Below are 14961 nucleotides of genomic sequence, written 5' to 3' on the forward strand. Positions count from 1 at the left end.
CAGAGGAGCCATCGCAGTCCCTCTCAGAGGAGCCATCGCAGTCCCTCAGAGAAAAGCCATCGCAGTCCCTCAGAGAGAAGATATCGCAGTCCCTCTGAGAGAAGCCATCGCAGTCCCTCTGAGAGAAGACATCGCAGTCCCTCTGAGAGAAGACATCGCAGTCCCTTGGAGAGAAGCCGTCACAGTCTCTCTGAGAGGAGCCATCGCAGTCCCTCTGAGAGGAGATCTCACAGGTCCTTTGAGAGGAGCCATCGTAGGATTTCTGAGAGAAGTCACAGTCCCTCAGAGAAGAGCCACCTCAGTCCCTCGGAAAGAAGCCGTTGCAGTCCCTTTGAGAGGAAAGGACACAGTTCCTCTGGGAAAACCTGTCACAGTCCCTCTGAGAGGAGCCATCGCAGTTCCTGTGAGAGAACCCATCACAGTCCCTCTGAGATGAGGCCAGGGAGGCCCTCTGGGAGGAACCATCGCAGTCCCTCTGAGAGGAGCCAACGTAGTCCCCTTAAGGAGGGACTCAAGTACAGTTCCCCTGGGGAGAGGCCCAGCCATAGTTTGTCTAGAGATTTCAAGAATCAAACAAGTCTCCTCGGGACCACACATAAAAATCCCAAAGCAGGACAAGTGTGGAGGCCTGAAGCTACTCGATGAGGCGAGGCCTGCCCCTATTATTCATTGTCCTAAGTCTTCATCATGCTGCCCTTTCCAGGCTTCTTTCCTGCTCAGCCACTGCCTCCAATACCTGCGCCCCCAGCGTGGAAAGGCTTCCATGTCTCTCTACCGGGGGGAGGCGTGTGAGAATGGGTCTGTAATTTCTCTAAGATCAATAAAGGGGCAGTACATGATCTCCCTGTGCATCTGGACTGAGACCACTGGGCTGGTGGGTGGGGAACACAGGCTGGAAGGACACGAGGAGTTGTGCAAAAGTTCGGAATGAGAGCCAGGGGTTTTGAGGCCCGGTCGAGGCTCCAGGCTCCGCCCCTTCGCTCCAGACCCCACCCATAAGTTCCCGGGTCCCGCGTCGCAATCCCAGTGGGGCGGGGTCTCAGAGGAATCGGAGGGTGACTCGTCACGTGACTCGCTCCGGCCGCAGCCCCCTCGGAAGCTGCTAGGCGGAAGTAGAAGTTCAGAAGAGGGCTAGGCGGAGCCGAACCCACATCCGGGAGAGGCGAGGAGAGCGGAAGTGGCGTTGGTCTGGCCGGAGCCCTTGGGTGAAATTGTTAGGCGTGGAGAGGGAGTGATGTCTTCCAGACTCGGTGCTGTACCCGCCGTGAGTTTCTTGGTTTGACCGTTATGCTTTAGAGGTAGCGCTGTCGAGCCCGGAACACGCGGTCCCTCGCTTTTGTCCCATGCTCAGAGTTGGTTTTATCAGAGGCCATCGTAGGCCCCACCCTTCTACATCAGATCACCTGTCCCCTTTTTCTTTACCCACGTTCTGCTGCCTGTACCCCACCTCCTTGAATTTAATTCCTCGCCACATTGCCATTAGTTTCTATTCCTTTTACATCCCCAATGTCTCTCATATCCGTTGTCTTTTCTTTTGGCCTCCCTTTTAGAGCCTGGGACAGGGCTTTGAGAATGGGGGAAGACGAAGGCTCTGGTATTGTTACCCGCCTTTGCACTGCTGGAAGATAGGACAGCATATTTTTCCTAAAAGGTGTTGCCTTCTTGTGTTTGAGGTGGTTGCCCCGGGAGAGCTTCATTTCTTCTGGGCATAGGGGAATTCGTCTTTTTGTGGTCGAGGTTCAGAGGTCCCTAGCACTCACTCGTGTGCTTGTGATTTGCTAGACTTCGGGACCCACAACCTTTAAGCAGCAGAGGAGCACGAGGATCGTGGGAGCTAAGAAGTAAGTGAGGTTTTCTAAGGTCCTTTTATGATTGTGTCGCCAGCGCTGTCCAGTAGAACTTCTTCCTGTGATGAACATTTTCTGTATCTGCATTGTCCAGTATCATAGCCACTAACCCTGTGTGGATTTTGAGTAGTTGAAATGTGGCTAGTGCAAATGAGGGACTGAATTTTAAATTTTATTTGCTAAGTAAGTTAGGTTTGTAAGGTTCTTTTGTGATTTTGTGGCCAGCGCTGTCCAGTAGAACTTCTTGTGACGAAAATGTTCTGTATCTTCACTGTCTAGTATCATAACTACTAGCCCTGTACAGCTTTTGAGCGCTTGAAATGTGGCTAGTGCGACTGAGGGATTGAACTTTAAATTTTATTTAATTTTAACTAACTTTAAATAGCCACCTGTAGCTAGTGGCTATCGGATTGGACGGTGTAGGTCTAAGTCTGGTGTGTGGGAGAAAAATCTAGCTTGCAGAAAAAAGAGTACAAATTATAATAAAAATGGAACCAGTGACTCAGTGGTAATTCCGTATTTCTCCAGACATCAAATTCGTGCACGTAAATACAGTGATGAACTTGGGATGGATGATTAAAAAAAAAATGGCTGTAAGAAATCTTTGTATTTTTAAACTACTTGGCTGTAAGACTGGTTTGTTATTTAGTACCCTGAAGGTGCTTAGTTTTTCCATGGTTAATACAAAAGAAAACATTCTTGTTAACTAGACATTAAATGGATTCATTCATTCAGGTGACATTTACTACATGTTTACTCTGTGCCAGTTCTGAAGTAGGTTAGGTATACAGGCATGAAAAACAACTAGCAGTCTAGAAGGGGAGATAGGCAAGTAGATCAACACAGTTCATTGTAATAAGTAAATATTTTTAAATGGGAATTTAATTTAGCCTTTGGGGAAAGGGAGTGATAGTTTGGAAGGGAAGGATTATCAGAGCAGGTCACTCCTAAGTAGAAACTTGAAAGTTGAGGAATCATACAGTTAGTGAGAAGGAGAAAGGTTTTTCAGAACAGAGAACAGTATGTGAACGTGTGGAAAAAGTTAATGGGATAGTAAGTAGTTCTGTGTGACTGGGATGGAGGATGAGGGATTGCAGGGAGAGCGTTTAGAGAGGTTAGTAGGGGCCAGACCATGAAGGACCTGTTATGGCATGCTAAAGTGTTTGGATTTTATCCTTGAAAAGATAATGAGGGAATGACATAGCCAGATAATTGGTCTTAGGCCACTCTGGCAGCATTATGAAGGATGGATTTGGAAGGGTACTGGGAAACTGGTTCAGAGGTTATTATGATAGCCTAAGAGATTAATAAAGAACATGCAGCCCGTGGTGGGAACAATACATAGGGAATACATAGGGAACAATGTATAGGGAGCATACAGGTTGTGATGATAAGTCAGTAAGAGAAGGAAGATAGGATGTCTATGGGTTTCTGGCTTTGGCCATCAGGTGAATTTTGGTGTAATTCACAGAACTAGGAATTTCTGAATGAGGAGCAACATTTGGAACAAAATCAAATAGGTTTGGACCTCAGATGAACAGCTGGTCTGAAATACAGAGTTGGGAATCATCAGCTGTAAAAAATAATTGGAAACATGATGTTTTCCTCCACAAGCTGAGAGTTTTAATGGGCTCTTCTAGTTAAAGTGGTTAGAGCGATGTTTCTCACTATGTACCTTGGTCACCTAGAGATAATTGTTAAAAAATAAGATTATTAAGTCCCTGTGCGTTAACCAGATTTGGAATCATTGGGTTTAGGGTGTGGAAATCTTTATTTTTAACTAGCTTCCTAGGAGATTGTGGCATTTGAGAGTCAATGGTGAGAAGTGAGACCAGAGAAGAGTAGAGCATGGAGAACACCAGCTTTTAAAGACTGGGTAGAATTAAGTAAGTTTACAAAGACTAACAAGATGAACTAAAGTACTTTTCTAATGAAATCTAAATATTTGCACGTAGAAGAATGAGCTAGGGGCTTTTAAAAATTTTTGCTAGATCAGAAAGGAGTTGAAAATAGGCTAAACTTTTTATGTTTGTGATCAGAAGCTAAGAGTTGCCACACTGGTGACAACAAATTATAAAATAAATACAATTATGGTAGTCATTGTATCACAACAAAACTTTTTCTTGTTATATGTATGGAAAGGGAAGTTTGAGCTTAATCTGGTTTTTTTTTTACAAATAATCAAATGTCCTGGGGTTGATGGGTAGATATTGCGAAATACTTGAGAATTGTTTTTGTTGAGTCCTTTAAAAATAAAACATGAGACCTGGAGGAAGGATTCCCTAACCACCTTGACTTAATCTCCAGGAGTCAATTATGATGATCATATGAACTATTGCCTTTTCAGTATGCTTTTGCTTATTCATAAGAAGGTATATGGGTACTGTATTTCTGAGTCCTACACTGATAGTAAGAAATTCCTACATGGAGAGTTTCCTAAGAGTTGTTACATGGGACTTGGCTCCTAATGGCCTGTTGGTACCTTCAGGTATTTTTGTTGTTGTTGTTGGAGATGGAGTCTTGCTCTGTCTCCTAGGCTGGAGTGCAGTGGCATGATCTCGGCTCACCACAACCTCCACCTCCCGGGTTCAAGCAATTCTCCTGCCTTGGCCTCCCGAGTAGCTGGGATTACATGCACACACCACTGCGCCCGGCTAAGTTTTTGTTTTTTTAGTAGAGACGGGTTTCATCGTGTTGCCCAGACTGGTCTTGAACTCCTGAGCTCAGGCAGTTTGCCCACCTTGGCCTCCCAAAGTGCTAGGATTACAGGCATGAACCACTGTGCCTGCCCCATCAAGTCTTTCTAGCATTGTTTGGGATGGTAGGTTTTGGCCTTAGAGGGCTGCCAATCCATTAAATTTTAAAAATATCTTTATTGAGGTATAATTAGAGTACAAAAGACTGCACATATTTAAAGCGTACACCATGGTCAGCTTTGACCTATGTCTGTACCCATGAAACCATTGCCACAATCAAGATGATAAACGTTTTCATCTCTCTCAAAAGTTTGTTCATGTCTCTTTGCCATTCTTCCTCCACTCCTGTCCACAGGCACCACTGTACAGTGGTTTGCATATTCTAGGATTTTATATAAGTGAAGTCACACAGTATGTTCTCATTTTTTTTCATGATTTCTTTCACTCAGAATAATGATTTTGAGATGAAAAATAGTTTTTATTGCTGAGTAGAATTCCATTATGGGTACCATAATTTGTTTAGCCATCTACCTTGATGGACATTTGAGTTATTTTCAGTTTTAGGGTGTCAAACAATAAGGCTGCTGTGAACATTCATGTACAAGTCTTGTGTGGACAAATGCTTTCATTTATTTGGATAAATATCTAAGGTGGTATTTACCATCATAGGTTAGTTGATTCATATGGCAGGAGTATGTTTAGCTTTTTAAGATACTACCTGCTTTCCAAAGTGGTATTATTTTGCATTCCTACCAGCAATGTATGAGAGTCTTTTCAATTTTAGCTAATTTAATGGATGTATAGTGGTTTTTCACTGTGGGTTTAATTCGTGGGTTTTTGCGTTTTTCTTTTTCTTTCTTTTTTTTTTTGAGACAGGGTCTCCCTCTGTCACCTAGCCTGGAGTGCAGTGGCCCGATCTCGGCTCACCGAACACTTTGCCTCCTGGGTTCAATTGATTCTCCTGCCTTAGCTTCCTGAGTAGCTGGGATTACAGATGTTCACTACCATGCCTGACTAATTTTGGTATTTTTAGTAGAGATGAGATTTCAGCATGTTGGCCAGGCTGGTCTTGAACTCCTGACCTCAAGTGCTCTGTCCTCCTTGGCCTGCCAAAGTGCTGGGGTTACAGGGTTGAGCCACCGCACCTGGCCTAATTTGTGGTTTTTAATTCATCATATATGAATAATAATGTTGAGCATCTGTTTGTATTCTTTAAAAAAAATTCTTTTTGCATCTGTTCATATCCTTTTTTATTTTTATTTTTTTTGAGACAGAGTTTCGCTCTTGTTGCCCAGGCTGGAGTGCAATGACACGATCTCGGCTCACTGCAACCTCCGCCTCCCCGGTTCAAGCGATTCTTCTGCCTCAGCCTCCTGAGTAGCTGGGATTACAGTCATGCACCATCACGCCCGGCTAATTTTTTGTTTTTAGTAGAGACAGGGTTTCTCCATGTTGGTCAGGCTGGTCTCGAACTCCTGACCTCAGGTGATATGCCCACCTTTGCCTCCTAAAGTGGTGGGGTTAACGATGTGAGCCACCGTGCCCCACCTTCATCTGTTCGTATTCTTATTGGCCATTTGTGTATCTTCTTTTGTAAAGTGTCAGTTTACATTTTTGTCCCTGTAAAAAAGTGGTTTATCTTATTGGATTGTGGTATTTAAAAAAAAATCTGTCCTGAATACAACTCCTTTGTCTATTATATTTCCTTACAGTCTGGTTTGTTTTTCATTTTCTTAATGATGTCTTTTGAAGAGCAAAGGTTTAAATTTATCATTTTTTCTTACGTTTCATGCTTTTATGTATCCTATTTAAGAAACCTTTGCCTCCCTGGAGGTTGTAGCGGGTCAAGGTGGCGCCACTGCACTCCAGCCTGGGCAACAGAGCGAGATTCCGTCTTAAGAAATAACAGTAATTAAAAAGGAACTTTTGCCTCCCTAATTGCAAAGGTTTTCTCTGGTCTTTTCTCCTAGAAGTTTTATAGGTTTTATATTTAGGTCTGTGACTCATTTAGAGTTAATTTCTGTGAATGTTATATGGTAAGGGTCAGTGTTGGCTTTTTTTTCTATTTGTATACCTGGTTGTTGGAAAGAGTTTTCTTTCTCTAATGAATTGCCTTGGCACCTTTATCAAACTTCACTTGGACATGTATATGCGTAGGTCTGTTTCTGGACTCTCCTTATTCTGTTCTATTGGTGTTTGTTTAGACTCTTGAAATCAGTAAGTCCTCTAACTTTGGTGTTCTTTTTCAAAATTGTTTTGGTTACTCTCAGTTCTTTGCATTTTTATAAAAAGTATAGAATTGGGTTGCCAATATCGATTAAAAGAAGCTTGCTGAGTATTGATTGGTATATTGAATCTGTAGGTTCTTTTGGGGAGAATTGCTATTTTAACAATATTGAGTTTTCTGATTTATGAACATGCTATATTTTCCCCTTTATTTAAGTCTTCTTAATTACTCTCAGCAATGTGTTGTAGTTTCATTGTAAAAGTCTTGAACATCTTTTGTTAGATTTGTTCCCAGGTATATTATCTTATTCTGATGTAATTGTAAATGGTATTATTTTTATAATGTCATTTTCTAGTTGATTGTTGCTAGTGTATAAGTATTCAGTTGACTTTGTATGCTATCATCCGGACACTTTATAAATTAATTTATTAGTTCTAGTAATTGTTTTGTAGATTCCTTGGGATTTATTTTGTAGGCAATCATATAATCTGCAAGTAGGGACGGTTTTGCTTTTTTCCTTTTGATCTTGTTTTAAACTATTGCAATGGCATTCAGTAGTGAAACTACATGGGCCTGCAGTTTTCACTTTGGGAAGGATTTCATAAATTCAGTTTATTTAATAGATATAGGGCTACTTAGATTTCCAGTTTCTTCTTGTGTCAGTTTTGGTAAGTAGTATTTTTAAAGAAATTTGTTCATTGTAATTTTTCCATAGATTAGCATGAAGTTATTTAAAGTATATTATTACTTAATGTCTACATAATCTGCCATAACCCCTCTTTCATTTCTGATATTGGTTATTTGTAGTATCTTTTTTTGTTGATCAGTCTAGCTACAGGGTTGTCAATTTTGTGATCATTTCAAAGAACCACATTTCCCCTGTTGTCTGTTTTCTAGTTCATGGGTTTCTCTTCTTACCTTTTCTTTGGTTTACTTTGCTTTTCCTTTTAAGGTATCTTAAGGTGAAATCTTAAATCATTGATTTTAGATCTTTTCTAGTATAAGCATTTAGAGCTTTAAGTTTCTTTCCAAGTATTGCTTTAGTTGCATCCTACAAATGTTGATATACATATTTTTGTTGTTTTTCAGTGTAAAATATTTTCAAATTTCATTTGTGATTTCATTTTGGACCTATGAATTATTTAGAAGTAGATCGTTTAATTTGCAGATATTTGGATTTTTTGTGTTTTTTGTTTTTAGATATCTTCCTATTATTGATTCCTAAGTTGATACCAATGTGGTCAGAGAATACACTGTGTAATTCTCATCCTTCTAATAAAAGTTAAAGTTGATGGCCCAGCGTAAGATCTAGCTTAATGAATGCACAATGTGCACTTGAAAAGAATATGTATCCTGCAGTTGTTAGATGTAGTGTTGTGTAAATGTTAACCAGAGCAAGGTGGCTAATAGTGCAGTTCAGATAATTTTCATCTTTTACTGAATTTTTGTCTAGTATCAATTGCTGAAAGAGGGAGGTCTTAAATTTTCTGCTAGGATTGTGGAATTTTCCCTGTAATTCTGTCAGTTTTTGCTTTGTGTACTTTGAGGCTCTATTATTAGGCACATACAGTGGGTAATTATGTCTTCCCAATGATTTGACACTTTTGTCATTATGAAGTGTCTCTTTTTATCTCTGGCAGTACTCTTTGTCTTGAAGTCTGTTTTATCTGATATTAAAATATTCATTCCAGCCTTATGTTTGCTGATTGTGTGATACAATTTTTTTCATCCTAACTTTCAATCTATAGATGTCTTTATATTTTAGAGTGTGCTTCTTGTAGGTCGCATGTAGTAGGGTATCACTTTTTAATTTACTCTGTCAATTGCTGACTTTTAACTGGAGTGTTTAGACTGTAAACATTTAAATTAATTATTGATATGGTTGGATAGTCTACCCTTTTATTTTTTGTTCTGTTTATCCCTTGTTTTTTGTTCCTGAGTTTCTTCTTTTGGATTATTTGAATGCTGCGTGTCTGCCTCTCCTCTTATATTTTCAAGAGACAGTGTCTTGCTCTGTTGCCCAGGCTGGAGTTGGTGGCACATTCATTGCTTACTGGGCTCAAGTGATCCTCCCACCTCAGCCTCCCAAGTAGCTGACATTACAGAGGTGTGAGCCATCTACCCCAGCCTGTTTACCATTTCTGTTACTCTTTCTTCATTCTTAAAAATCCAGTTTTCTCTCTGGTATTATTTTTCTTCAGCTGGAATCATTTGTTTTAGCATTTCTTATGGAGCAGGCCTGCTTACAATGAATTCTCTTAGTTTTATTTCTGAGGATATTTTCACTGAATATAGAATTCTGAATTCACAAATTTTTTCTCTCAAGATTTTAAAGATACTTCTTTTTCCTTTTCTTTTTTCTTTTTGGAGACAGGGTCTCACTCTGTTGCCAAGGCTGAAGTGCAGTGGCGCAGTGATAGCTCACTGAAGCCTCAAATTCCTCAGCTCAAGGGATCCTCCCACTTTAGCCTCCTGAGTAGCTGGGACTATAATTGCATGGCACCACACCTAGATTATTGCTTTAAATTTTGTTTATTTTTATTTTTTTGTGGGTACATAGTAAGGATATATATTTATGTGGTACATGAGATATTTTGATACAGGCATACAATGTGAAATCACATCATGGGGAATGGGATATCCATCCCCTCAAGCATTTATCCTTTGTGTTATAGACAGTCCAGTTACACTCTTTTACTTATTTTAAAATGTACAATTAAGTTCTTAAAATTATTATTATTTTTTGAGATGGAGTCTCGCTCTGTCACCAGGCTGGAGCACAGTGGCGTATCTCGGCTCACTGCATCCTCCGCCTCCCGGGTGCAAGCATTTCTCCTGCCTCAGCCTTCCAAGTAGCTGGGACTACAGGCACACACCACCGTGCCCAGCTAATTTTTGTATTTTTAGTAGAGACGGGGTTTCACCATGTTGGCCAGGATGGTCTTGATCTCTTGACCTTGTGATCTGCCTGCCTCGGCCTCCCAAAGTGCTGGGATTACAGGCATGAGCCACCACGTCCAGCCTTAAAATTATTTTTTGTAGAGACAAGGTCTTGCTATGTTGCCTAAGCTGGTCTTGAACTTGTGGGCTCAAACAGTCTCCCTGCCTTGGCCTCCCAAAGTGTTAGGATTATAAGTGTGAGCCATTACACTGGTCCAATTTTAAAGATACTGTACTGTCTTCTGGCATTCTTGGTTTCTGTTGAGAAACCCATGGTCATTTAAATCATTTCCTGTCATGTAGTATGTCACTTTTCTGAAGCTTTCTAGTTTAAAGCAAAATCTTTGGCTTTGAATGGTTTCTTATTTATTTAGAAAAGTTATTTTGAAACAGGATCTAACTCCCGTTGCCCAGGCTGGAGTGCAGTGGTGCAACCTCTGCTCACTGCAGCCTTGTCCTCCTGGGCTCAGGTGATTCTTCCACCTCAGCCTGCTGAGTAGCTGGGACTACAGGTGCCCCCCACCACAACTGGCTAATTTTTTGTATTTTTAATAGAGATAGGGTTTTGCCATGTTGCCCAGGCTGGTCTTGAATTCCTGAGCTCAAGGGATCTGCCTGCCTCAGCCTCCTAAAGTGCTGGGATTACAGGCTTGAGCCATTGCACCCAGCTTAGTTTTTTTTTTTTTTTTTTAATTTTTTTGGTTTTTTTGAGATGGAGTCTCGCTCTGTCGCCCAGGGCGGCTGGAGTGCAGTGGCATGATCTCAGCTCACTGCATCCTCTGCTTCCCAGGTTCAAGTGATTCTCCTGTCTCAGCCTCCCAAGTAGCTGGGACTACAGGCACCCACCACCACACCTAGCTAATTTTTGTATTTTAGTAGAGGTGGGGTTTCACCATGTTGGCCAGGCTGGTCTCTAACTCCTGACCTTGAGTGATCTGCCTGCCTTGGCCTCCCAAAGTGCTGGGATTACAGGTGTGAGCCACAATGCCTGGCCTAGTTTATTTTTTATTGAAGTAAAGTATACTTACATAATTTACCATATTTACCTTTTTTTTTTTGAAACGGAGTTTCGCTTGTTGCCCAGGCTGGAGTACAAATGCCACGATCTTGGCTCACCACAACCTCTGCTTCCCAGGTTCAAGTGATTCTTCTGCCTCAGCCTACCTAGTAGCTGGGATTACAGGCATGTGCCACCATGCCCAGCTAATTTTGTATTTTTAGTAGAGACGGGATTTCTCTATGTTGGTCAAGCTGGTCTTGAACTCCTGACCTCAGGTCATCCACCTGCCTCGGCCTCCCAAAGTGCTGGGATTATAGGCGTGAGCCACCACGCCCAGCCAATACATTTATATTCTTTTTCTTTTTTTCCTCTTTTCACTCCCCCATCTCTCCACTCCCCTTCCTGGCTGAATAGTTTCATTAAGATGTGTCTTGGTTGGGTACCGTGGCTCATGCCTGTAATCCCAGCACTTTGGGAGGCTGAGGTAGGAAGATTGCTTGAGCCCAGGAGTTTAAGACCAGCCTGGACAACAAAGTGAGACCCCGTGTCTACACACACACGAAAAAGAATGAGCTGCGTACCGTGGCGCACACTTGTGGTCTCAGCTACTCAGGAGGCTGAGGTTGGAGGATTGTTTAAGCCTGGGAGGTGGAGGCTGTGCTTGAGCTACTACACTCCAGCCTGAGTGACAGAGTGAGACCCTGTCTCAAAAAAAAGAAAAAAAGAAAAAAAGTGCTTTGGACCAACCTGGGCAACATAACAAGACCCTGTCTCTACGAAAAAACACAAAATTTAGTGGATATGATGGTGTGCACCTGTGGTCCCAGCTACTCGGGTATGGTGAAGTGGGAGGATCCCTTGAGCCAGAGAGGTCCAAGCTGCAGTGAGCCATGTGCTACTGCACTCTGGCCTGGAGAACAGAATGAGACTGTGTTTCAAAACAAAACAAAAAGATGTGTCTTGGTATGTTTTTCTCTGAGTTATCCTATTTGGTGTTTGTTGAACTCCTTGAATCTGTAAATTTATATCTGACCAAATGTGGGGGATTTTCCACCATTTTTTTTTTCAAATGTATTTTTCTGCCTTAGTATCTTTTGCCTCTCCTCTGGGATTACAACTACACTTAAGTTAAAACTTTTGGTATTAGGGTTCTGTTGACTGTTTTTCAGTCTTTTTTCTCTTTGTTCTTCAGACTTTTTTTTTTTTTAATTATTATTTTTTATTTTTTTGAAACGGAATCTCGCACTGTCGCCCAGGCTGGAGTGCAGTGGCGCGATCTCTGCTCACTGCAACCTCCACCTCCTGGGTTCAAGCCATGCTCCTGCCTCCTGAGTAGCTGAGATTACAGGCACCTGCCACCAGGCCCAGTTAATTTTTTTGTATTTTTAGTAGAGGCAGGGTTTCACGAGGTTGGTCAGGCTGGTCTCGAACTCCTGACCTTGTGATCTGCCCGCGTCGGCCTCCCAAAGTGCTGGGATTACAGGTGGGAGCCATCATACCTGGTGGAGACTGGGTCATTTCTATTGAACGGTCTTCAAGTTCGCAGACTCTTTCCTCTGTCATCTCCATTCTGTTACTGAACCTATCTGATGAATTTGTATTTCAGATACTGTATTTTTCAGTTCTAAGACTTCATTTGGTTCTTTTTTATGGTTTCTTTTTCTGTTGATGATTCCTACCTTTTCCTTCATTTCTTTTTTATTGAAAGTATTTGATAGTCCCAACATCTGGATCACCTTGGGGTTGGCATGTTTTGGTCATCTGTTCCTTTGAAAATTGCTCACATTTTCCTGGTTCTTTGTGTGTAGCATAATTTTAGAATTTATCCTCATCATTGTGAATACTTTTTGTGTAGATTTTGGGTCCTATTATAATTCTTCTGGGGAATGTTGCTATTTCTGTTTTAGCAGGCAACCCTGCTTCAGGTTCAGGCCAGAACTTCTGTCTTGCTTTTGGAGGCATTGGTTAAAATCTCAGTTCTGTTCTTGATGTCTTTGCTGTGATGATTTGGGCTGTCCCAAACGTGAATAGCTCAGGGGCTGGTCTGAGACTTCTGCAGGTGTTTCCAATCTTGTTTCAGTTCTCCAGGCTTTTGCTGCTTTGGTTTGGGTTACATTAGAGTTCAAATCTCATTTTGGTTTTCAGAGTCTTTGCTAGGCTGGTACGTATGGATATATGCCACACATTCATGTCTAAGGTTAAGTTGTGACTTGTGTGGATTCATACACTGAATTAAGGGATTCTCTTTTTTGCCTGTTTTCTCTCCAGCATTCCCCCCACCCCCAGTCCCCCAACTCTGGTCCGCAGGGACCTTTTTTCCTGATTCACCTGGTCAGAAAGAAGGGATTTTCTAGAATTAAAGCTGTCCATGCTGCTCTGAAAGTGCAGGTTCATCCTCATTGCAAATTCATACTTAAGGGAAAAAGACAGAACTGGAAAACTCACCCCATTTGGGTCACTTCTCCCAACTTTGACTCGCCTGTGCAATTTACTTGTTTTTGTTTGCTTTACAGAGTCCAGTGAGTAGGAGGGGTGGGCCTTAGTGGGCTTAGCGCCCCTCCAGAGCCAGGACTTCTGTGTATTGAATTTGTGTTATTGGACCTCATGTGTGGAGAGCCGAAACTCATTCTTCCCTGTCTGTAACATACTGACATAACCAGTCTCTGTTATGTGTATTCATCCCCATTTCCATCCCCTCCCTCCTAGAGGAAACTGTATAAACAAGTGTGATGTTTGCCCTTAAATATTTATGACTCCTTTAAAAATAAGCTTTAAAATAAGCTGCTTTATGTGTGGATTTGTTTTTAGCTTGCTGAACTGACACATTGTGCTAGAGATACTGTTTTGTTTCTTTTTCCATTCAACAGTATCTTTTTTAGTTATGTTCATGTCTCTATATGTAGAATTGGTTTATTGCTTCTAACAGCAACGTAGTATTCCATAGTAGGCATCTATCACATTTCACAAGGATGGTCACTGTGTTACTTCCAACTCCCTGCTGTCACAAACAAACCTCTCTATGTGTAATTCTTATTAGCTCTACATCTGAAGTGTTATCTTGAATCTGCCAATTCAAGTTAACTTTTTTCCTTTTGTATACTCTTTCTCCCATGGTCTGTCTCCATAGAGCAGCCAGAAGGATCTTTCTGAACCATAAATCTAAAGTAGGCCTCACAGGTATTTAGCTGGAAAAGGAAGGTTGTAGGAGTCCTTAGACCACTCTTGGAGAACTGCTGCTCTATTGCATCTTGAGCCACCTAGAAGAGTGTCTGATGCTTTGTAGTTAGAGAGTAATGTTTTTTAACTGTCATACTGACTGATCTTAGATTTTGGAATCTGGATTCAGCTGTATACCAGAAATCTCTGGCCAGATTAATTCATGCAAGATAGCATCCATCCTTTAGCTGTGGAAGCTAAGTGTCATGTTGCCTGAATAAGATAGGGCATCAGGTTTTAGGGAGAATGCTGAGGGAGAAGGAAGATGGGTCAGATTAGGGCCTACAGACTATTCTTTTTTCTTAGAGATACCTTTTAGTTACCGTCCCTCTGTCAGAGAAAGAGATAGGCTGGGACATACCAGGTTACAAATCCAGGGAGACTTCCGAAGGGTCGCAGAACACTTTATTGCTTCACCTACTTTCTTTTCTTAGATAAATCTAGGAAGGAATGTCTAGTTGGGCTGCAAAGTGATCATTTGTATGTACTGCTTACTCTTTCTGATTACAATGAAGTGTGATAATAATTGTACATGTTGTGTTAGATCTACTGTTGTTATTGTTAGGTGATTACAACTTACATTCTGTTTTTATAGCAGGCTTCTTAGTTTTCTGCACAGGTAACTAACTTGGTTATACTATAAAAGAATGTATAGAAATTTTGCTCCAGACCTTCCTTTGTGGTATATATTTTTATGTTGTATTAGTAGCAGGACCCAGTGCTCCATAAAGGATAATAGTTTCCAGTACACTATCCCTCATGATGACTCCTTAAGTGGTTCATCATCTGCCTCTTCGTGTGAACCAGTGAGTGATTTTCCAGCATCTTTCCGAAAATCTACCTACTGGATGAAGATGAGAAGGATCAAGCCAGCTGCTACTTCTCATGTTGAAGGTATCAATATCAGTGTTTTAATCTGAACACGGGTCACTTCCTAAAGTTATAGTTTGAGATTGTTGTAAATACCTCTTAAGAGTACTAAATGCCGGCCGGGTGTGGTGGCTTATGCCTGTAATCCCAGCACTTTGGGAGGCC

General features: G+C 41.4%; 2 protein-coding genes across 10 annotated transcripts in view; both read left to right on the plus strand.

Moving 5' to 3' along the window:
* The window catches only part of C15H2orf16 (chromosome 15 C2orf16 homolog), a 5910-nt gene extending 5265 nt beyond the window's left edge, over window positions 1–645 (plus strand). The window contains exon 1 of the mRNA XM_026454736.1: window positions 1–645. This exon is cut by the window's left edge and continues 5265 nt beyond it. Within this exon, the coding sequence (XP_026310521.1) occupies window positions 1–645 (645 nt within the window).
* Window positions 646–1085: 440 nt separating this feature from the next.
* ZNF512 (zinc finger protein 512) overlaps window positions 1086–14961 on the plus strand; it is a 38651-nt gene continuing 24775 nt past the window's right edge. For 6 of the 9 annotated variants that reach the window (XR_002732613.1, XR_002732612.1, XR_002732611.1 and 3 more), the window contains exons 1-3: window positions 1086–1264; window positions 1783–1841; window positions 14633–14820. Coding sequence is in view for 4 of the 9 variants with exons in the window: in XM_023217240.2 (XP_023073008.1) it covers window positions 1235–1264; window positions 1783–1841; window positions 14633–14820 (277 nt within the window). In the remaining 5 variants the exon portion in view is untranslated. The remainder of the gene's footprint in view (window positions 1265–1782; window positions 1842–14632; window positions 14821–14961) is intronic. The other 3 variants (XM_023217242.2, XM_023217243.2, XM_023217244.2) reach the window with 3 other exon arrangements.

The sequence above is a fragment of the Piliocolobus tephrosceles genome, chromosome 15, assembly GCF_002776525.5.
Source record: "Piliocolobus tephrosceles isolate RC106 chromosome 15, ASM277652v3, whole genome shotgun sequence".
NCBI classification, from domain to species: domain Eukaryota; kingdom Metazoa; phylum Chordata; class Mammalia; order Primates; family Cercopithecidae; genus Piliocolobus; species Piliocolobus tephrosceles.